The following is a 24,578-nucleotide window of genomic DNA, read 5'->3' as shown; positions in this document are numbered from 1 at the left end:
CAGAGGAAATAATCTGTTGCTAATTTGTGCCATCTTTAAAGAGAGTTTGGGGGGATGGTACTATGGGAACTTTAGTTGGTTCTCTAAGGTGATCCCTTTACATAAAGAGAAATTATCTTTAAATGCTATACTTAATATTTGTGATTTAAAAACAAACTTAATATTTGTGATTTAAAAGCCACCTGGGTGGCTCAGTTGGATAAGCATCTGACGTTGGCCTGGGTCATGATCTCACGGTTTGTGGGTTTGAGCCCCACGTTGGGCTCTGTGCTGACAGCTCAGAGCCTGGATCCTGCTTCTGATTCTGTGTCTCCCCCCCCCCCCCCCCCTCTCTCTCTGCTCATCTCCTGCTTGTATTCTGTCACTCTTTCTCTCTCTCAAAATTGAATAAACATTAAAAAATTAAAAAAAAAAAACATTATGTAATGAATGTAATTTTGGTGAACTAATACTTCTAGGTGCCTAAGAATTTTGGTTGCTTTAACAGTACTAATTAAAAATATGTTTGCATTGGAAAGTCTGGATTTCTTTAGGAATAATTTATAGCATGCCACATGTAATATTTCTTTCCTTTCCAACTGCTTTCTATTATATGCTTAGGGTTTAGATCGCTCCAATTCCTGGGTTAACACTGGTGGTCCAAAAGCTGCCCCATGGGGATCCAACCCCAGTCCAAGTGCAGAGTCAACACAGGTGGTGTTTATATTAGAGGTTTCTTTATTGGCTGCTGATGTTTCCCTTTAGAACGTTACTTTTTAGTACATACTATGATTTCAGTGGCTTGCTTTTTAATCATTAAAAAGTGTGTATTTTTGTTTACTTAGCACATTTTCCCACTACTATGCATGAATACCACCAATTGTACCAGTAATGCTCTCCTTTCCTACTTCCTGTCTTCTTTCCCTTCCCTCCTTGTATACCATATCAGTATTTCAGTGCCTGCTGCTTATGCAATCAATGGCTTTATAACAGTTTCTACTTTAGGGCTAGTACATCTTTAGTAGGAATTAAAAAAAAAAAATTGGTATGGAAAAAACCTGACAGTTTTCCATTGGCTTTTGGTTTAAAGTGTAGCTGTTGTATCATTTTCATTCAGCATTTACTATCTTGTCTTTTTTTTTTTTTTTTTTTCATAATTACTGACTGGAAATATTGGTAACAAACTGAAATTAAATCTGAACGGTATATAATCCCCATGCTGTAAGATTTAGTACCAGAACCAAACTGAATTTTAATTTATATTGTGTTGCAAAGTATGAAATTTGTTTCTAGATTAATTGAACTAGGATTTGCTTACTTAAGTCAAGTTGCTTGATAGCTACTATTGCATGATACCTCAAAATATACTTCTCATCTGTGTGTTGGCTTTGGAGGAAAATGCTCTTGTTCTGGAAGAATGTAATTCCATGGTTAATATCGACAGTGTTTTATATTTGAAGTATATGACAAAACCGAATAGTAGGTTTTGATCCTACTGGAAAGTGGGAGAAACCATTCTAATCTTTTAATTTTCTTTATTGAATATAAAATTCTTGATTTTTTGATCTGAGACCAGTGAGAAGTATGTTTTTACTTTTTGCTTTCTCTTACTAGATGTGTGCATGTGTATAGATCACAGAGATAAAAGTTTCATTCTTTGCAGCACTCTGAATTTATATAGTGGTTAAAATACTCTTTTTACTAAAAATATATAGAAGCCATTTTGATACTTCTACTGTCATTAAAGCAGCTTAAAATGGTGAAAATTAGATGAACAATAAAACAGTTGTTGAAAACACAATAAAATGATTTTAAAAACTGTATGTAATCCTTAAGCTGCAAAGTCATCCACAGCGGACTTTAATGTTATCTCGTCATTCATCCACCTTCACTCCATAGGCTATGGATCGAAGTTGTAATCGTATGTCTTCGCACACAGAGACGTCAAGTTTCTTACAAACATTAACGGGACGCTTACCAACTAAAAAGGTAGATTCATATGAAGACAATCCATATAGGGGGAAAATTCCAACAGTTAAATAGATGTAAGATTTCTTTAAGTAAACCAGTATGTTATAATAATTGCATTTAAATTATTTGTTTAAAAATACCATTCAGCAAGCTCTGCTTGTCTGATGCCTTTTTTGGGCATACCACTTCAGTGTATGCTCTTTTATGCTATTATAATGTTTATATCTTTGGGATTGACTGTTTGAAATCAAATTTGATCATCAAATTTTAGTACCAAAAAAATGTATCAACTCTGAATTCTGTTTCTGTAACTGCTTCTGTTTTGTGTTTTAAATTTCCAGGGAAAGGAAGATGAGTTAGAAAAATTATCACTCTTAGTAAGATATGTTGATTTGCTTCCCTTATGCACAGTTTTGTTAGTCCTTTTTCATATTGATATACACTATTTTGCAAATGCTTTGTATGCATATCCATTATAAGGCAGGAGATTTCTATGTTTATAAAAAGACTTCAAATACCTGAAAACTTGAAAATTAATGGCTTACATCAAAAGTTAAAATTTTTAAAGGTATTTCCTAAATTGTACCAGCAAAGTTCATGAATGTATTTGCATATGTTGAAATATGTATTTAAGGCACAGACAAGATAGTATTTGTAACTGTGAGTTTTTGGTCTAGTTTCTGTTTGCAGGTACAATTTAGGAGGCTCTTTTCCCACCTGTCCTTTTAAAATTACATTTTACTGCAAGATAACATGTAATTTTTTCAGCTGTTCAACATGCCACTGTCTTACATGTATAAACAGCCGTTTCGTTAATGGGTGTCCTCACTGCATCATTGAATGGTTCACATGCCTTATTTTGCTTACTCCCATTATATCTTCATTTGTAATTGCATTATTATTTGGTTTGTGTTATCAGCAGATATGACTTTGATAATAATAACTTTGGATTTACTTCTGGATAGCTTTTTCATGAGGAGCTGGCTTTGCAGTGGGTGGTTTGCAGTGGCAGCGTTCGGGAGTCAGCTTTGCAACAAGCCTGGTTCTTTTTTGAGTTAATGGTGAGCAACCTACACACACTTTTAATATTGTTTTCCTTAGTTAACAACTTTGTGCTAGCTCATTATTTTCTCCTAAAAATCTTTTTCTAATGCCATTGCATGATTTGACATGTGTGTCCAAGACAAAATTACGTGTGTTACATCTCTAAATAAACACTGTGGACACTCGGCACAATTGAGGTGGACTTAGGAAGCTCTCGTTAACCACTTTTCTAGAGATGGTTGCAGAAGCAGCTATCTTTTTAAAGGAAACATGGTACATTGTACTTTAGTCTGAATGTGGCTACTGTATGATGGCGGTAGTATAGACTTCATCCCAAACAGATAAAAAAAGCTTTATAAGGTACTCACTGCTTTTATGGTTAGAAAGCTCTTAGGGAAATGCCAGTTACAGCCAAGAAAAAAGAAAAAAAAACCCACAATGCTTGTCACTCAATTCAATAAATGGTATTAAAAACAAACGAATTAATATCTTAATAAATATTTGTACACACATAAACACATATATACACAAAAGCAATAAAAATTTACCGAGTGCATACAGTGTGGTGGCACCGCCCCTGTGAGCTGCGTGTTACCCAGGCACAGAGAGATTAAGCAATTTATCGAAGTTGATGTAGCTTCTAGATAGCAGAACTGTGATTCAAACTCAGGTGTTCAGGCCCTAGGGATCTTCCTGTTCAGCCTCTAGAAAGCTGAAGTCCTTGAAATTTTTCCTTGCAAAAGAGAAATGTGTACAAAAATGAGACAAAACAACAAAAGAATGGAAGAAACAAAAGGAGTTTTCAGATTCTCAGCATTGAATGTTGCCTATATTAGGGATAAGAAGACATTTTTTTCTCAGCATTGAATGTTGCCTATATTAGGGATAAGAAGACATTTTTTCTTAAAGATTTACTAATCTACAAAAGAAAATAAGTCAGGGGCCCTATGTAAGTGATAGGCAGCTAATTTTGTAATTCTTGTGCTTTTAGTATAAGATCACATTGAAATTTTGACTTATTTTTTGAGTCTTATATATATGTTCAAATTCTTTAAAATAGTCAAAAGGCTGCAGTTTAAGTCTTGGCTGTGCTATTTACTAATTGTTGAAACTTGGCTTCAATTTCCCTGAATTCTCTATTACTGTTATCATATTGTTGTGTTAAGAATTGATATCCAGAAGCATTTTGTACACATAAATCACTTTGTTAATTTTGATCTAATATCTTAATATTCATATTGAGTCATCAGTAATTCATGTACCCTCACCCTATGTTACTCTATGCTAGAGGCTGAAGACACTGCAGTGAAGTCAATGTGTTTAGGCTGTTAGAGCTGCAGTTTGCGGGATATGGAATGTCAAAATGTTGAGCGGTGGAAAGATTTCATTTAAAACAATTTAAAGAGTGAAATTTTTTTCTGTTGATGTTCATCATTCTTTTCCTGTTGATAGCCAGGAGAATTTTATAGAGGTGATGCAGTGATTGACTTGTACAGTGTGTCATATTTCTTGGGAGCATACAAAATATTGCAGGGAAATTTTCAAAATACTTGAGGAGCTAAAAGTATTTCGGCTATCTGTTAAATCACTCAGCAATTTGAAAAAATAGCCCTAATGTGATTAGCTGTTAATTACATCCATAAGAAGTTAAACTAATGGCTTATTTATTTTCTCAGGTAAAGAGCATGGTGCACCATTTATACTTTAATGATAAACTTGATGCACCAAGGAAAAGTCGTTTTCCAGAACGATTCATGGATGACATTGCTGCTCTTGTCAGCACAATTGCTAGTGATATAGTTTCACGATTTCAGAAGGTAATGATAACTTTTTTTTAAATTGAATCTCTTTCAAGCTCACATTAAACTATCATACTTTTATTTGTTTTTGCTTTTTATTCTGTTTTCCAGGACACAGAAATGGTTGAGAGACTCAACACAAGCCTTGCATTCTTTCTCAACGATCTGCTGTCTGTTATGGATAGAGGATTTGTCTTTAGCCTTATTAAGACCTGCTACAAACAGGTAATGTGTAGTTAGTAATAATTAACAATTAAATATTGTGTTTGTTGTTTCTAGGGTTGCAGCTAAGAGATCTTCAAGAATACATTCATATACTGATGTTTTTAAAAAGCAGTGTATTTTTGTTAGTAAGAAAAAAGTAAATTTCATTTGTTTTATAAGGCTACAGGACAATGGCAAGCTGGTACCTGTGCAGCTGACTTTTTCTTGGGTTATACTGGCCCACTCATGACTCTTCGATTCCCATTCTGAAACAGATCATCAAGTCAGTGGTCTAAATGTAAAGCATCCCCAAGATGCCATGCAAGAGTAGCAGTTATACTGAATGAACAGCCACGTGAACTTTTTTGTGTATTTACTGGGTGATTTTTAAAGCAGCTTCATTTTGCTTTGTATTCCTTCTAATGTAGACCTAGACATAGTAGAGCTTAGAATCATGGACAGATGTTTACCCAAATCCCCAGTGTCATTCGTTATGTTGTTTTTACTAAACTAAAAACATCATAGGAGTGCCTGGGTGGCTCAGTAGGTTAAGCGTCTGACTTTGGGTCAGGTCATGATCTCATGGTTTGTGAATTCAAGTCCCGTGTCAGGCTCTGTGCTGACAGCATGGAGCCTGGAGCCTGCTTCGGATTCTTTCTCTCTCTGTCTCTCTCTCTCTCTCTCTCTCTCTCTCTCTGTCCTTACCCCGCTCACATTCTGTCTCTCTCTCAAAAATAAATAAACGTTAAAAAAAAAAAAAAAAGCATCGTGGAACTTTTCCCTGAAAAACTGACTTTAGTTTAAAATTTTTATCAACTGATTAATGAAATGTGCCTTTTGGAAAACATTAGTTATTGGTCCTGACAGGCCATTTGGGTAAGTGAGCTATATAATCATCCTAGAATTACCTTTTAAAGGAAATTTAAAAATATATAGCTCTCTGGGTACTATCCCAGCATTATTGAGTACTTTGAGTCCTGGGGGTGGGGAGTGTGGGACATAGTGTGTGTGTAACATTTCCCAGCTGGTCCACAGTCTCGTTTCTGAGAACTACTTCTTTAGAAATGCTATTTGGCAGTCTAATGTTTAGAATCTTGAAGCTCTGTTCTATTGGATGCCTTTATTGTATGTTTCTTTTAATAGAGAAGTTAAAACTACATGTGGGCACTGACCCACTTCCAAATATTTGTAATAATATGTATTATTGGTGGGGGGGGGGGGCACCTGGGTGGCTCACTCAGTTAAGTGTTGTTTTAAAAGACACTGCCGGGGCACCTGGGTGGCTCAGTCAGTTGAGCATCTGACTTCAGCTCAGGTCATGACCTCGTGGCTCGTGGATTCAAGCCCTGCATTGGACTCTGTGCTGACAGCTCAGAGCCTGGAGCCTGCTTTAGATTCTGTGTCTCTTCTCTCTCTCTGCACCTCCCCCGCTCACACTCTGTCTGTCTCTCAAAAATAAATAAACATTAAAAAAAATTTTAATACGTATTATTTTTACTTTCCCCCCCAAACTTCATGTTCTGTTGCTCCTCAAATCTGTTGTTATTCTTCAAGCATTGACATCCTATATTTGCCAGACATTGAGCTAGACCCTAGGGTGCCAGAGCTCCTAAGTCAGTGTATATATGTCTCCTGAGAGTAGCTTATGGTGTAGCTGGGTATATAGACAAATAGGTAATCATCAATATAGAGTAACACAAGGTGCTAATTATCCAAAGAATGTATCATTTCTTTCATGGAGCTATTTTGGTGGTAGACTTTTGCTTCATAAAGTGCATCTTTGAGAAATGGAAATATTAATGCTGTATTGGAAATATAAAGAATGTGGCTTCTGGCCTAGTCAGTGGATTTATAAATCTTAATAGATCTTGTAGTTCCAAAGTTTTTATTCTAGCAGTAACTCTGGAAAAAGCTGATAATGTTTAAACCACAAAATCCAAAAACTGTCCACTGAATACTGTTCTTTAATTCCTTAATCTGTCATTCTGATGCTGGCTTAGAGAAATGTTATATTCAATTGGTGTTCTTTTGTTTATATAATGCTTACAAGGTATCTTCAAAGCTTTATTCATTACCAAATCCAAGTGTCCTCGTGTCCTTGAGACTGGATTTTCTGCGAATTGTCTGCAGCCATGAGCACTATGTTACATTAAACTTGCCCTGCAGCCTGCTTACTCCACCTGCATCACCATCACCTTCTGTTTCTTCTGCAACATCTCAGGTATGCAGGGTGTCTGAAAAAAAATTTTTAAAGCCCATGTTTGTAAGAAAGCATTCTAAACCCTGGAAAAAATTATAAGTAACACTATGAATAATAGGTATGTGATAGGCTCCATACTGAATGCTTTAAAAGTATTGATCATTTGCCCTTTAGAGCAATTCTAGGAGGTAAGTTCTGTTATTCTCATTTTACATATGAAACACATTTTACGTAGGAAATACAGAAAGGTCATTAAATTACCCAAGGCCGAACGGTAATAAGTGGCAAAGCTAGGCTTTGAATCAAGGCACAGGTAGACTTTATTCTAGAGCCCAAGCTCTTATCTACTATGTTGTACTCTTCTTAGAGATTTATACACATCCATGTGAGTGAATTGACTTATATAAGCCTTTTAGATATTTTCACAAGATGGGTTTTCTTGAAGCAGATGCAAGGTTGTCTTGAGCTTGGGATGGAAGATGTTAAATAGGGATCAATACCTGTGAAAGGAAAAAAAGTGAAGCATAATTTAGCAAAGAAAGAAGTCAAACTTCAGTGCAGTCCTGGGAAAGGCCTGCCTACCTCTCTTGTACCTAGGTAACCCAAAGGAAACCAGATGGATGTTCATAGGGTTTTATTGGGTACAACTGACTTCAACAGCTAGTAGTTTCTCTCAAGGCAAAAAAAGGTTGTTGTAGCAATTATTATGTATCTTATCATACCGATGGAGATTAAAGGATTTTGTGGCTTTAGTATCAGAGAAGCCTGGTTCAATCTCAGATGTTTGATAGAAAAAAAATTTTAACTTTATTTACATTGGAAAACATCAGAGAGCACCCACAACTTTTCATTTTACCTTTATGAAAAGTCTTAGGGATTGGCCTATTTTCACATACTCTTTTACCTGGCTAGCATACACTTCTTCCTAGAATGGATAAGGCTAGTGTTTCGCTTTCTTCCCACATCCTCTGCCAAAGATGTGGCCACACAGTGAAGAACAAATTAATCGTAAGTGCTGTTCCTAAAACCTGTAATGAAACACAGTTGTTTATACCTAACTCCCCCCGTGAACATCTCATTCAGCCAAGAAATTAATAGAATGTCTTCCATTATCTTGGTCCCTACTTTCTTATCTACATATATTTTTCAGATTCTAATGGGTGACAGAGACCTCACTGTTTCTGGGGTAGGGGTAGGCAAGAATAATTTTATATACTTACTAGCAAGATGATTTCTCTATAGAGAAATCTGAAACCTGTTGTTCTGAAAAATATCACATGGATGGTCTTGAATGTGGATTAGAGGGAGATGAGATTGTAAACACTCTTGCCTTGAACTGTGTCTTGGAGGGATGCTATTTGCAGTATTAAAAATCTTTTAAAAACTCAATAATACGTCATTTGGATTGAGTTACTTTTTTCTCCTTCAGGGTATGATACTGAAACATTAAGTGGCTAAAAGAATAAAGGAAAAAAAAAACAGTTGGAAAAGTTTCAGTATGAGAAAAGGGAAATTGAAAATAATTAAAAGTGTTTTTTTTCCATCATAGTCTCCTGTACGAAAAATAGGAGCAGTTACTTTTTCCAGTGCGAATAATAGTAATGTAAAATAAACTACCCTACACAAAGTGTATCTCATATTGAGATAATGCTCGTACTGCATTTGTTGTAATGTTCTGTCTGTAGGATGTTCTGTTGCACAGCTATTATTGTTTTGTCCTACCTCACTCCCAAACAGAGTTCTGGATTTTCCACAAACGTACAAGACCAGAAGATTGCAAATATGTTTGAATTGTCTGTGCCTTTTCGCCAACAGCATTATTTGGCAGGACTTGTGTTAACAGAGCTGGCTGTCATTTTAGACCCTGATGCTGAAGGGTAAGTAGACTAGTTTTTGCCTTGTAGAATATCAGTTTGATTTTGGATAATGGGACAGAAGTATCACACCGATACTTCTAAGAATCAAAAGAATACTCTGCACCACTCGTAATCTACTTCTGTATTTACTAAGTTCCATACCCATGTTATTTTTTCATTTCATTGATTTTAAGAAAGCCATTTTTTCATACTTTATCATCTCCGAATTTGAGGTTTGTCTTGAACTCAGTGGTGTATTGTGGTTTATTTGGTAGCATTTCCCCCCCTTCTTAATGGTTATACAAAATATTTGTGCATATTAGTGGGTTAACTGATAGATTTATTGGTATATACAGTAGACACATTTCAATTGAGGAAAATGGTCTGGTTTTCTATTTGATTCCTTGTACAGAAAATGTGTCATTTGCCATTATACTATATAGCATTTTATTTCAAACTTTGTCCTATAAACAAATGTCTTTAGGTTTTAAGAACTTCCAAAGTTGTGTACACTTCTGTAGAATTTTTGGAAATTGATACAGTAAGGAAAGGGCATATTGTCTGGTGATGTGAATTTATAGAAATAGCTTGAGTATTATGGTGCAGCTTCCCTATAGGGTATTTCTATCTTAATAGTTATTGTTAAAAATTTCCATGATCATTATTCCTTTGGATAATAATTCCTTTTTTATCCTCATAATAGGATCTTTAGGAGTTTTTTTTTTTCTTAATTCTTATTTAAATTCCAGTTAACATACACTGTAATATTAGTTTCAGGTGTACAATATAGTGATTCAACACTTGATACAGCACCCGGTGCTCATCACAACAAGTGCACTCTTTAATCCCCATCACCTCTTCCCCCCCTCCCCACACACATCCCCTCTCTGGTAACCATCAGTTTGTTGTACAGAGTTAAGAGGCTGGGTTTTTTTTTTTGTTTATCTTTTTATCTTTATTTGTTTTGTTTCATAAATTCCACCTATGTGTGAAATTGTATGTTATTTGTCTTTCTTTGACTTATATCGTGTAGTTTTTTTTTTTTTTTTTAAGTTTATTTTTGAGAGAGAGAGAGCATGAGCAGAGGAGGGGCAGAGAGAGAGAAAGAGAGGGAGGGAGAGAGAGAATCCATGGGGCTTAAACTAACAAACCATGAGTTCATGACCTGAGCCAAAATCAAGTGTTGGATGCTTAACCTGAGCAACCCAGGCACCCCTCACTTAGCTTAATACCCTCCAGATCCAGCCATGTTGTTGCAAATGGCAAGATTTCATTCTTTTTTATGGCTAATATGCCATTGTGTGTGTGTGTGTGTGTGTGTGTGTGTGTGTGTGTGTGTATCTGTCATCTTATTTTTTTTTCTTCTCAAAAATATATATTTTTTCAATATATACACACACACACACGTATATGTATACATATGTATATATGTATATGTATGCATATATATATATTCTATATCTTTATCTGTTAATGGATGATTGCTTCCATATCTTGGCTATTGTGAATAGTGCTGCAGTAAACACAGAGGTGTATATATCTTTTTGAATTAGTGTTTTCATATTCTTTGGGTAAAATCCGGACTTTTTTTTCTTTTCTTTTCTTCTCTTCTCTTTTCTTTTGAGAGAGAGAGAGAGAGAGAGAGAGAGTGTATGGAGGGGCAGAGGGAAAGGAAAAGAGAGAATTTCAAGCAGGCTTCACTCTCAGTGCAGAGCCTGACACAGGGCTCCATGTCATGACTGTGTGATGACCTCAGCCAAAATCAAGAGCTGGATACTTAACCAACTGAGCCACCCAGGCACCCCAAATCCAAACTTTTAATAATGGTCCTCAAAGTTCTATTTACCTGGCTTTTCTGTACTTCTGCCTCTGTCTTCCCTACCCACATCCTAAAATCTAGCCATCCCGGTCTTTCTTTCTGTTTCTTTAATGTGGCAAAGTCATTCACACCTTAGGGTATTTGCACTTGGTTCTTTTCTCTGCCTGAAGCAGTGCTCACATTACTCTATGACTGTCATGTACCCATTTGCTCTTTGTGATTCTTCAGGTCTCCACTCAAATAGCATCTTCTCAGGCTTTCACTGACCATCCAGGCAAAATTAGAGCCACATTACCTTGCCACAATCATTCTTAAACATGTAGCCCTCTTTTATTTTCTACAAAACACTTATATGAAATGTGCTGCTTAATTTCGGTCTTCTCCCATTAGAGTGTGATTTCATGAGAGCATGCACTTGATCTTTCTTTTTCACTACCATCCTTCCAATGCCTTAGAATTGTGTCTAGTACAAAGTGGATGAATACATATGCATAAATAGATATTAATTCAATGAGTGACTAAGAGACTTAGATTCCATCTTTAAATTTTATATTCTTTAATGGTATATAGATAAAATACAGCATACAATATCTTAGATCCTTGAGAGGAATGCTTTTTTACTTCATTTGCTTACTAATGAGAATAATTCTTTGAGTGGCAATAATATGTTTTAAAACCAAAGAGTTGCTCCCTAGAAACTTTCATTATAGTTAGAAAATCAAGACTGTGAAACCATACTCTATGATTAAATGCTAATTTTGTAGCATAGACATAGTTCTATAGAACATGAATACCTTTACTACTGCATTTGTGACACTGAATTATTTTCGTGTCTGTGTTTGTTGCTATTCAAACTCTTTAAAAACAGGGACCATGTCTTACCCTAACACGTAGAATAGGATGTTGCAGGTCCTGCATAAACATATATTTAATAGTTGCATATGATTAAGTAATGTAGACATATGGAAAAGCTTCATGAAGATGAGTGGGTTATAGGTGGGTTGAAGTCGGTCTGGTAGCTGCAGACAGCTAAGGAATATGCACCCAGGTTTGGCAGTCATCACTGGTAATGAAAAAATTCACAAGGGAGAACATAAAAAGCAAATGACCAGAATCTGAGATTTGGATGAAATGAGAGAGAGTATGAGGAAGGTTTGGAACTATTTGGAGAAAATATTGAGAAGAAAAAAGATAAGATGACAGTGTCGAGTAGATAACTGGAGAATAAAATCTGAGGTATGTCATTTAGATGTGTTTCTGGACAGTGTTTAAAACTACACTTTCTGAATAAAAATCTGGAAAGAAGAAAAATCTCCAGCTTGATTTCATATATAGCAATGTAAAGTGGCAGATAAGATTAAGGACTCTGGAGTAAGACTACCTGGTTTCCAATCCCAGCTTTGAAATTGGCTATGTGATCTAAAAAGTGACAAAAGCTAGTATATACTGCAGAAGGCAGTGTGCAAGATAGTGTGCTAATAAGTATGTTACATAAACTACGCAACTTAACTCTCACAGCTGCCTTATGAGGTAGGTAATTACCCTCATATCTTAAGTAGGGAAACAAGTTAAATATCTAAAAAATTATTTAGCTATTAAATGATAAAGCTATTACAGTGCCATGTGTAAACATTCAAACTGTTAGTTTCAAAAAAAAGGGAGTAGGGGGCTTATATATTTAAATTTAATTTAAATTTTAAATATTTAAATTTAATTTAATTTTGTTTAATAAAAGCATACATTTATTTAAATAATTAAAAATCAAATAAAATTTCTAAATTTATTTAAAAATTCCATTTACTAGGAAGTAAGCACATGCTATGGACTGTATATTCAGGAAGTTTATTACTGGGGAAATTATTATAGTAGTTTATTGCAAAGGGATACTATATAAGCTAGAGGAAACTAGTTTTAAGTAAACTTGTATTTTCAACATAGGAAAGTCTCATTTGAAAGAAAGAAGGGAAGAGTTTATGAGGGGGGCATTGAAGCTGTTGAAGAAACATGCAGTTCATTGAACATAATGCAGAAATTTCCTTTTGAGAGAAGATACAACTTTTTCTGAGACAGAAGGAATGATGGAGATACAAAGGTGCAGATGTGTTAAAAGATCTGGCCAGAGCAAATTCTGAATGGTTTTTCTTTACTAAAAGACAGAAGTTGGAGGTAAAGTCTTATCCTCATACTGATGGTGATAGGCTGCAGGGGAGAGAATGAGATGTGGCACCACTGCCAGGTGTTGCCTTAAGAGTGCCTATGGAAGTTGGCCGAATGTTTAATTAGAATAGTTGGCATAGTCAAAGCACCTTTAACATAAAAAGAGGCAAAAAAAAAAAGAAAAAAAAAAGTGACAATGAGTATTTTAGCCCAGTTGAAACTGAAGGGATCGGGAAGGTGTAGGGCCTGAATGAGGTAGAATGAGCAAGGAAGTTGACTTTCAAAAGAGACATCAAAGGCAACTCTCGAGCCTATGGACTGCATAATCCATTAAGTAGAGGATTTTTCTATTAGAAAAAGGAAATAAAAGTTTAGTTTTGGTAAATGTAAACTTTTGGTAAAAGATCTAATTTGAAATAAAATTTGAAGCTACTTATGATTTATTTACTTTTCGTTTTTTGTTTTAAAATATAACCATACTGTTCATATTCAATATGAGTATGCACTAATAAGGAGATAATGTAAAAACACTCAGATTTACTCCTCAGTGAATTTGTTTAGCATTTCTTTTTTCCTTCTATCCTTACTTTATACAGACATTTGTTAATTTTATGAGAAATGTTTTATAGAAGGACATGCAAATATATGGCAAAGTTTAAGTTAAAATTAACTCAGTACCATGACTTACTATTTGCTTTAACGATATTTACTAATCTCTGTGACCTTACTGCTGCTGCTTCTTCTTCATCTTCTTTTTAAAATAGACTGTTTGGATTGCACAAGAAAGTCATCAATATGGTACACAATTTACTATCCAGTCACGACTCAGACCCACGGTACTCTGACCCCCAGATAAAGGCTAGGGTGGCCATGTTGTATCTACCTCTGATTGGCATTATCATGGAAACTGTTCCTCAGCTGTATGACTTTACAGGTACTTAGTATATTTAAAACAAATTTTTAAAGAAAATCTCAGTGTTTAAAAATATTAGAAATAGCTTGAGGATAAAGATCTTATTTTAGGGAAAGAATTATAAGAAAATGTACACTGACATAAGTAAACTATAAATATTTAGCCATATTACTGAAAAGCTTTTGATTATGTGAGAGAATTCACTACAAACTTTTCTTAACTGGTTCTTTTTTTTTTAATTTTTTTTTTTCAACGTTTATTTATTTTTGGGACAGAGAGAGACAGAGCATGAACGGGGGAGGGGCAGAGAGAGAGGGAGACACAGAATCGGAAACAGGCTCCAGGCTCTGAGCCATCAGCCCAGAGCCCGACGCGGGGCTCGAACTCACGGACCGCGAGATCGTGACCTGGCTGAAGTCGGACGCTTAACCGACTGCGCCACCCAGGCGCCCCTCTTAACTGGTTCTTAAGATGAATTTTAATGATATAAGACATTTCTGTACCTACCTATTAGAAAATAGGATTTTTGGTATGAGACTATACTGTTCATCTGAAGAAAATATGTCAGAAAACTTGACAGATGTCTACCACCTTCAGTCACAATTTTATTCATATATAAGACTGAAATTAATATTCCCCTGAATATCAAGAATTATGTTTATCATTAATACTGGGTTTATAAGTTGAAGTTCCGTTACTTTTTAAAACCTAGAACTCACAAAATTTTATTGCTCTTGCTTTCCATATTTAGAATTTACTTGCCCTAAAGGAAATACTGTAGTTTGCATTTAAATTAACATTTAACCTGATAAAGTACTTCCAGTTCAATAAAATAAAAACAGACATTTACTAAGTACCTAATACATATTAAGAACTTCAACAGAGCTGGTGATACAAAGATAACCAACTCCATGCCTTTATGGGACTGGTTCTTGTGTGTTCAACCAGTATTTTGATCGCTAAAATGGGCTTCTTTTATTTGAAGGCAGAAATGTTTATATTATTATATCTTCTTTTACTAGCAAGTTAAAGTTCTCTACAAAACTACACATTATTGTTGTAGGAATGGGTTAATGTTTAAAATATTGTCTAAAATAAGTAAATCTAATGATAAATACTACATCTTAATAGGTTTTTCCTTTAAAGAGTAATGGGGAATAGGAAAGGAAATTGTATGCTCAGTAACCATTAATTAACCTAAATGGAATTTTATTTATTTATTTGGGGATGATTTTTCCAGAAACTCACAATCAAAGAGGAAGACCAATTTGTATAGCCACTGATGACTATGAAAGTGAGAGCGGAAGCATGATAAGCCAGACAGTTGCCATGGCAATTGCAGGAACATCAGTCCCTCAGCTAACCAGGCCCGGCAGTTTCCTCCTCACATCATCGGTAAGAACAACCCTCCTGCAGAAGTTTTTTCCTGGAAAAACAGATACTTACAAGGATATCCTCTTAAATAACTGAGGTTATTGTATTAACTGATGCAAAAGTACTGTGAGTTTTATTTGTGGAAGCATTAAGGTTCTGCTTATCTTATACTAAGTTGTTATAAAAATTATTAATACCTCAAGGTTTATGGTATAGAGCTGTGTATTCTGTCATTCAAAATTTGAAAATTGCCTTATTGTATATAGCCTATTTTCTTTCTTTTCTTTCTTTCTTTTTTAATGTTTGTTTATTTTTGAGAGAGAGGCAGAGCATGAGCAGAAGCAAGGCAGAGAGAGAGGGAGACACAGAATCCGAGGCAGGCTCCAGTCTCTGAGCTGTCAGCACACAGCCTGACACAGGGCTTGAACTCATGAACCATGAGATCATGACCTGAGCCAAGGTCAGACGCTTAACCGACTGATCCACCCAGGCGTCCCTATTTTCAAAATCCATTTTATTCTTTTTCAACCCTAAGAAATATTCTCACTGTTTAGCAATTGAAAATATTTTTTTAATCTGTTAAAATTTATCCTGTTTCATGTTTAAGAAAATTGATAGGTTCTCTGCCCCTGTAATTTCCCCCCTTAAGGAACAAAGGATATGGGAGCAGAGAGGAAACAAACAGTAGACCAAGATCAAGCTCTTAAAGTTTCAAATGACGTTCTTTCAGAAAAATGCAACAATACTTATGGAAGCTAGCCTGTTGACTTAGTTTAATTGAGATAATTTACATATCAAAAGATTCATCCATTTTAACTATACAATTTCATGGTTTTTGATATATTTACAGATGCAGCCATCACTACAATCTAAGTTTAGAATATTTCCCCATAAAGAACCCTGAGACCTGTTCTGTAGCCACTCCCTATTTCCTCTCAGCCCTAGGCAGCACCTAGTCTACTTTATATCTATCTAGATTTGCCTATTCTGGACATTTCATGTAAATGGAATTACATACTGTGATCTTCTATGTCTAGCTTTTTTACTAAACATAATATTTTTGTGATTCAGCCATGTTGTAATGTATATCAGCACTTCCTTTTTTTTTAATTGCCAAATAATACTCTTTTGTATTGATATACCAGATTTTCATCCATTTATCAGTCGATGATCATTTGGATCCTTTTCCCTTTTTGACTGTTAGGAATGATGCTACTGTGAACATTTGTATACATGTCTTTGTGTACACATATGTTTTTGTTTCTCTTAGGTAGATATCTAGAAGTGGATTTGTCGGGTCATCTGGTATCTCTGTGTTTAACATTTTTGGAAACTTCGGAATTTTCAAAGTGGCTGCACCATTTTACATTCTCACCAACAATAAATTAAGATTCCTGTTTCTCATATCCTCACCTACCTTTGCTATTATCTCTTTTTTTTTATTATAACCACCTTGGTATAGAGTAGTATCTCACTGTGGTTTTGATTTGCATTTCCCTAATGTCTGCTGATGTTGAGCATCTTCGTTTGCTTATTGAGACATCTTTTTCGTATGTCTTATTTAGAGAAAAGTTCATTCATATTCTTTGCCAGTTTAGTATTGTGTTACTTCCTTGTTATTGAGTTAAAAGGATTTTTTTTTATATATTGAGTACAAATCCCTTATCAGATATGTGATTTGCAAATATTTTCTCCTGTTCTGTGGATTTTCTATTTGCTTTGTTGATTGTGTCATTTGAAGTGCACACGTTTTTAATTTTGATGAATTCAATTTATCAACTTTCTTTTATTCCTTGTACTTTATATATTATTTTGTATGTATAACATCAAAAGTACGTGTACAATTAAAGTATAACAATAAAAGAAACAATAATGTACCCACCACCCAACTTCAGAAATAGAACATTGCAAATTCCTTGGAAGTTTCCAGTCTGCCCTCAATCCAATCCCTCCTCTCAGAAGGACCACTGTGCACCATTTTGTTGACCATCCTTTTCACTTTTTAAAACTTTTCTTAGGTGAAATATACTATATATTAAAAATTACATGAATCATAAATGTACAAATTTACAAAACATTGTAAAATGAACACCTTTGTAGCCACCTCTCAGGACAAAATATAGAACATTGGCTGCCTTTCAGCCAATTGGATTTTCTTCTCCACCACAGCTATCCACCACGCCACCCTCTATTCTAACTAATTGCTTAATTTTGCTTATTGTTTTACCGTTCAAGTGGGCATCCCTAAATCCTGTAGTTTAATTTTATATTTTTATCATTCGTCCATATTATAAAATGTAGCTATAATTTACTGATACGTGTTTCTGTATGACATTCAATTGTCTGACTATATATAAAACTATTTACCTTTTTTTTTAACTTATTTTATTCTTGGATGCATGAATGGTTTCTGATTTTGGGTTATTTCAAATAGTAGTTCTATAGATTCCTTTACATGTATCCTGTATGTATATACTTTTATTCAGGATATTTCCTAGGAGTGGAATTTGCTGGGTTATAGAATCTATGTGTATCTTTATTACCAGTATACTTGGGTATTTTCCAGAGGGTTTGTCTCAGTTTATATGTTACCTGTAGTATGAGAGTTCCCATTCCTTCACATGTTCATCAGCATTTAGACTTTTCAGACTTTAGAATTTTTGTCAATCTGTAATTTATAGTTGTATCTCATTTTAGCTTTTGTTTTCCTGAGGGTATGCACTTCTTCATATATATGTTGACAATTTGAATTTTCTCTTTTGAGGTGTCTAGAGTTTTTGCCCAGTTGCCATTTGGTTGTCTGCCGTTGTTTACGATTTGTATGAGTTTTATATGTTCTTGATCAAGCCCGTTATCAATTATAAGTGGCTCAAATACTTCCTTTTTTGTGGCTTGCTTTTATCACACACTGAACAGTGATTTGGTGATTAGAGTTTCTTATTTTAAAATACTTAAGTTTGTCAATCTTTTCCTGTACAGCTAGTGTTTTTTGGTATCTTTAAAATTTTTTCCTATTTCAAGATTATGAAGATATTCCCTATGTTATTTTTTTTAACCTGATGACTTTTTTTTTTTTTTAAGGAGAAAGAGTGAGCGGGGAGGGGCAGACAGAGAGGGAGAGAGAGGATCCCAAGCAGGCTCCGTGCTGTCCGCACAGAGACCATTGAGGGGCTCAAACTCACAAACCATGAGATTATGACCTGAGCCAAAATCAAGAGTCAGACGCTTTAATGGACTGAGCCACCCATGTGCCCCTCCCTATGTTATTTTTTAAATGCTTTTTTGTTCTTTCATTTTAATCCTAAAATTTACCTGGAATTTTTTTATGAACAGTAGAATTTAGGGAGCCAGTTTCATTCATTTATTTATATTATACAAAATTCTCTCAACACCATTTATTAAAAGATTATTTTCCTTACTCCTCAGGAGTACTATCTATGTATGGTCTGTCATACAGAAAAAAAATCCTCATGCAGGGCACTGTTGTGATGAGTACTGGGTGTTCTATGTTAAGTGATGAATCACTAAATGCTACACCTGAAACTAATAATTAAACTATATATTAGCTAGCTGGAATTTAGATAAAACCTTGAAAAAAAAAGAAAAAAAAATCCTCATGCATATTAAAAAAAATTTCTTGGGGCGCCTGGGTGGCGCAGTCGGTTAAGCGTCCGACTTCAGCCAGGTCACGATCTCGCGGTCCGTGAGTTCGAGCCCCGCATCGGGCTCTGGGCTGATGGCTCAGAGCCTGGAGCCTGCTTCCAATTCTGTGTCTCCCTCTCTCTCTGCCCCTCCCCCGTTCATGCTCTGTCTCTCTCTGTCTCAAAAATGAATAAAACATTAAAAAAAAAAAAATTAAAAAAAAAAAAATTTCTTGGCTAATTCTTGGCCCTTTGCATTTCTACATAAATTTTAGAATTAGCTCATGATGTTTCACTAAAGTAAATAAAAACCGGTGAATCTGTGGGGATTTTGGTTAAGATTGTAATGATTCTGTGGGTTAATTTTGAGGACAATTGATACTTTTACACTACTGAATCTCCTAATCATTGAACATGAAAGGTCTACCTATTATTTAGGCCTTCTTTAATGTCTATAAATATATACACTTTTATACTTTTCACTAAAAGAGTCCTAGTACATTTTTTGTAGATGTGTTTTTTGGTCCTTGATATTTTTTTACTTTTATAATATTATAAAATTATATAATACATATAATTATATATAATCTTATAAATGTCATATTTTTCAAAAATTATTTTTTCCAACTGTTGATTACTTTCATGTGGAAATGGAATTGATTTTATACAGTGATGTTTATTTTTAGCAGAATTGCTAAACTAATCACATATGTATAGGCTTTTTTCCTACATACACAGTCCAGTCATCTATGAATAATGGCAGTTTGTTTCTTTCAAGTTTTTCTCATAACTTATTTTATTGGCTAAAACTTCCAGTACAGTTGTTGAATACAAGTGGTGATAACATCCTTAAAGGGGAAACTGGAACACTTCATTCTTAAACGTATGTGATGTAGTTTTGGGGGATTTTTTTTTTTTTTTTTTTTTTAGCTATCCTCTATTACATTATGGACGTTCTCTTCTGTTCCTAGTTTGCTAAGAGTTTTGTTTTTTAATTACAAGTAGTTGAATTTTAATCATGCTTTCTTTCTCATGTTATTTTGCCTTTTTTGGTTTTTTTTTTTAATGTTTATTTTTGAGAGAGACAGAGCACAAGCAGAGAGGCAGAGAGACAGGGAAACACAAAATCCGAAGCAGCCTCTAGACTTCGAGCTGTCAGCACAGAGTCCAATGCGGGGCTTGAACCCACAAACCATGAGATCATGACCTGAACCGAAGTTGGACACTTAACCAACTGAGCCCCCCAGGCACCTGTTATTTTGCTTTTTAATCTTTTACTGAGGCCCCTTTCAATTGATATTCTAGTATTAAACCTACCTTCAGTTCCTGAATTAAACCCAGCTTTTTTTCATGATTGTGTATTAATGGATTTTATGTGCTGTAATTTAAGATACATGTATTTATGTTTGTCAGTAAAATTGCTTGTAATGTTTTTCTCATAATGTTCTTTACAAATTTTGGAATCACGGTTAGGTAAGCCAATTTAAATGAGCCAGGGAATTTGCCCTTTTATGCTGTCTGTAGAGACTTGTTTAAAATTGGAGTTATTTCTTCCTGGAGTATTTGGGGAAATTGTGGGTGAGGCCATCTGTACTTGGAGTTTTCTTTTTTGAAAAGTTTAAAAAGTACTGATTTAATTTCTTTAATGACTCTAAGACTGTTGAAGTTTTCTATTTCCTTTTATACTGGTTTCTGTAAATTTTATTCTAATAGAAATTTATTAAAATCTATTGGCATACAAAATTCAAATATCTTCTATAATCTTTTTAGTGTCTATACCATCTGTAGTAAATATAAATGGTTTCATTTATGTGTCTGATTTTTTTGTACATTTGTCTTAAATCAGTCTCAGTAGAAATTTGTGTATATCTTTAGTCTTTATAAAGAACCAATTTGGGTTCTTTTGAATGTTTATCTTCATTATTTAATGTCTTCTACTTTTTTTGCACTTATAGTTTTCTTTCTCTCACTTCTTGGTGGATGTTTAACTTAATAATTTTCATCCTTTCTTCTTTGGTACATATTTTAAGCCTGTATATTTTCCTTTAATTATTGTTTTAGTTACATGCCACAGTTTATATGTAGCATTTTTATTATTCAGTTCAAAATATATCTGAAGTTCATTATGATTATTTTTGTCTTTTATACCCTAAGTTTTTGTTTTAAAATATCTAGTCATAGGAAAATTTCTCATAATCCTTTGTTTCTGATTTTGACCTGATTTCATGATCAGAGAACTTTGTGTAATTTTTCAGTTTGTTATATTTGTTACAGCTGGTTTCATGGTCTTGTATTTAGTCAGTTTTTGCAAATAGCTCATGTATTTGAAAGTGCATATTCTTTAGTGTATTTCAGTGTTCTGTATTTGTCCATTACACCTGTTATTTCAAATTTGTTAGTCTTCTTGTTTAAACCTTTGTTCTTTTTACTGAATTCTATCTGCTTATTCTAATATCCCATTAAAATCATGGCTTTTTAATAACTTGTCATTTCCTAAGGATTCATTTCCTTTGAGGCCTTATTATGAAATACCTAATTTTAATTGTTAGTTTTTTGATGGATTGCACCTCTTATCAACATGAATTGTAAGACTTTTTATTTTGCCTTCAAGTCTATTTTGTATTGTATTAGTAGAAGATATCTATCTTCTAAGATATATATATGAGTTTTTCCATCCTTCTCCTTTCAACATTTTTTTCTTATGTTTTAAATGTTTGAAAATTATGTTTTACACGTGTCTTTTATAATCAACATGTAGTTAGATTTTTGTCTTAGATTTTTAAAATCTAGTCTGTTCATTTTTGTCTTTCACTAGAGTTTTTAAAAGCCACTTAATTTAGGGGCACCTGGGTGGCTCAGTCAGTTAAGCATCCAACTTTGGCTCAGGTCATGATCTCGCTGTTCGTGAATTCGAGCCCTGCATTGGGCTCTGTGCTGACAGCTCAGAGCCTGGAGCCTGCGTCAGATTCTGTGTCTCCCTCTCTCTATCCCTCCCCTGTTCTCTCTCTCTCTCTCAAAAATAAATGATAAAACATTAAAAATTTTTTTTAGGGTGCCTGGGTGGCTCAGTCGGTTAAGCGTACAGCTTTGGCTGAGGTCATGATCTCATGTTCATGGGTTCAAGCCCCTCAATGGGCTCTGTGCTGACAGCTCAAAGCCTGGAGCCTGCTTCAGATTCTGTGTCTCCTCTCTCTCACTCTCCTCCCTCCGAGCGCTCTCTCTCTCTCTCTCTCTCAAAACTAAACATTAAAAAAATTTTTTAATAAAATCCACTTAATTTGATATAACTAAATTTAATGTACTTAACATTCTTTAATTTTAGTTCATATTGTCCCACCCCGTATGCCTTTTTGTCTCATTTATTGTTTTTTTTTTATTATTTTTTTCCTTTCATTCATTTTCCTTGTTCTATTTTTTTTCCTTTCTTCTACTTTAGAAGTTATACATTCTGTTTCTTTTTTTCATTGTATTACAAATCACTGTATACTTCCTTAAATTAAATTCCATCTCATTTAATCATTACCCTTACTTTCACATTGGTTAATAGAAGGATCTTAGAACAGGTTATTTATTTACCTTCTGCCTACTTAAATGCTATTTTCATGCATTTTTAATAGTATATATCATTAAACTTCAAGAGATATTATTATTACTTGTATGGCTATATAAATTTAACTGTCATTTAAATTTGCACATGTGTTCACCACTGTATTTGCTTTTTTCCCAAATTTGTGACCTTCCATAAGAAATACTGTATCCTTTAGAATTTTCTGTGCTATGGTGATGAACTTTCTGTGTTTCTTTGAAAAATATCTTTATTTGACCTTCATTCTTAAGGTTTTTGTATTTTGTGTTTTTTTGAAATAGCATCTGAGTATCCTGTTTTCTTTCAGCATGCTAAGGGCATTGTCTCCACTGTCTTCTCATTTCCATTACTGCTACTTTTTTTTATTTTTAAAGTTCATTTATTTATTTTGAGAGAGAGAAAGAACGTAAGTGGAGAGGGGCAGAGAGAGAGAGAATCCCAATCAGGCTCTGGGGAGCTGCATATGGGGCTCAAACTCCAGAATGGTGGAATCATGACCTGAGCTGAAGTCAAGAGTTGGTCACTTAACTGACTGCACCACCCAAACACACTTCAATTACTGCTTTAGCTGTGTCTTGGGCGCTTGGGTGGCTCAGTTGGTTAAGCATCTGACTCTTGATTTCAGCTCAGGTCGTAATCTCATGGTTTATGAGATTGAGCCCCACATAGAGCTGTGTGCTGACAGCACAAAGCCTGCTTGGGATTCTCTGTCTCCCTCTCCCTCTCTCTCTCTGTCTCTGTCTCTCTGTGTGTGCACCTCCCCAGCTCACTCTTAAGTACGTGTGCTCTGTCTCTCTCTCTCAAAAATAAGTAAATAAACTAAAAAAACCCCATTCTCTCTCCCTCTGCCCTTTCCCTTACCCTGCTCATGTTTCCTCTCTCTCTCTTAAAAAAAAAAAAAAAAAAAAAAGGTGTTGAACTATTGCTTCTTTAAAGATAATCTGTCTCTCCCGCCACCTCTTTTTTATGATATTCTCCTTAGAATTGGTCTTCTGTGGTTTCATTCTGTTGCATCTAGTTTTGAATTTCTTTATGTTTGTTCTGCTTGGTTTTTGTTTTTTTTTTTTGACTTCTTAAATCTAGTTCAGCATCTTCAGTTCTGTGAAATTCTAGGCTATTATCTGCCCAAATATGTCCTCTTCTTCATTCTGTCTCTCCTCTTTTTATATTCCAGTTAAGCTTATGTTAGTCCTCTTTATTGCATCCTCTGTGTCTCTTCTCTTCTTACATATAGTCCATCTTGTTGTTAACCTGTTCTTCACACTGGGTTGTTGTTTTTGATCTATCTTCCAGTTTACTAATTCTCTCCTTAATTCTACCTAATATTACTTTATTTCACTCCATTGAGTTCTTAATTTGGTTATTGTGTGATTTGGTTAAGTGAGTTTATGTAGGTGAATTCACTTATATGTGCAAGCATAGTGAACATAGATAAGTGTTTGATTTCTCTCTGGAGCCACCCTTTCTTCTGCATTTGAATCTCAGGCCTGCTACTTACTGCAAAATACCTGTATAGAATACTTCTCGGTGTCTTAGTTTTCTTTGACTATAAGATGTGGTGAGTAATAATATTTATCTTTTTGGATGGGTGCAAGGGATAAATAAGTTAATATGCATAAAGTGTTCAGTACAGTGCCTAGCACAGAGTAAGCATCATAGAAGAGTCGACTGCTATCATTTTTATCATCTAGGATGGAGGGGAGAGTAAGGTAGTAGTTGAGATCATGACTCCAACAGTTAAGTATGTTAAACTTTCCTTTGTCTTTTCTTCTCAACATCCCTTCCAAGGCTTTCTTATTATTAATTAGTATATTTACTTAACCAAAGCATAGAATGTAGTATAATGGTAAGGAGTATAAGCTTTGGAGTCTGGTTAACCTGGACTAAAATCTTGGCTTAATCTCTAGCTTTTCATTTCCTTACGTTTAAACTAGAAATAACAGTGATTAATACCATCTCAGAAATCATTGTGAGAGTCAAATGAGAAATGATTAGCACAGTGTCTAGCACATCTCAAATGTTCTGTTTTGTCATC

At 34.6% G+C, this 24,578-nt stretch overlaps 1 protein-coding gene across 14 annotated transcripts in view; it reads left to right on the top strand.

The window, feature by feature from the left end:
- The window catches only part of DOCK7 (dedicator of cytokinesis 7), a 228,122-nt gene that overhangs the window by 155,884 nt on the left and 47,660 nt on the right, over positions 1-24,578 (top strand). For 5 of the 14 annotated variants that reach the window (XM_045477636.1, XM_045477641.1, XM_045477640.1 and 2 more), the window contains exons 23-32: positions 601-693; positions 1,879-1,968; positions 2,292-2,327; positions 2,916-3,011; positions 4,671-4,811; positions 4,905-5,018; positions 7,048-7,218; positions 8,935-9,074; positions 13,794-13,963; positions 15,183-15,337. In XM_045477636.1, coding sequence (XP_045333592.1) covers positions 601-693; positions 1,879-1,968; positions 2,292-2,327; positions 2,916-3,011; positions 4,671-4,811; positions 4,905-5,018; positions 7,048-7,218; positions 8,935-9,074; positions 13,794-13,963; positions 15,183-15,337 — 1,206 coding nt within the window. The remainder of the gene's footprint in view (positions 1-600; positions 694-1,878; positions 1,969-2,291; positions 2,328-2,915; positions 3,012-4,670; positions 4,812-4,904; positions 5,019-7,047; positions 7,219-8,934; positions 9,075-13,793; positions 13,964-15,182; positions 15,338-24,578) is intronic. The other 9 variants (XM_045477649.1, XM_045477651.1, XM_045477648.1 and 6 more) reach the window with 3 other exon arrangements.

This window comes from Leopardus geoffroyi, chromosome C1 (genome assembly GCF_018350155.1).
Source record: "Leopardus geoffroyi isolate Oge1 chromosome C1, O.geoffroyi_Oge1_pat1.0, whole genome shotgun sequence".
Lineage (NCBI taxonomy): Eukaryota > Metazoa > Chordata > Mammalia > Carnivora > Felidae > Leopardus > Leopardus geoffroyi.
Note: the sequence above shows the minus strand (reverse complement) of the source record. Positions and strands in the feature narration are given on the sequence as shown.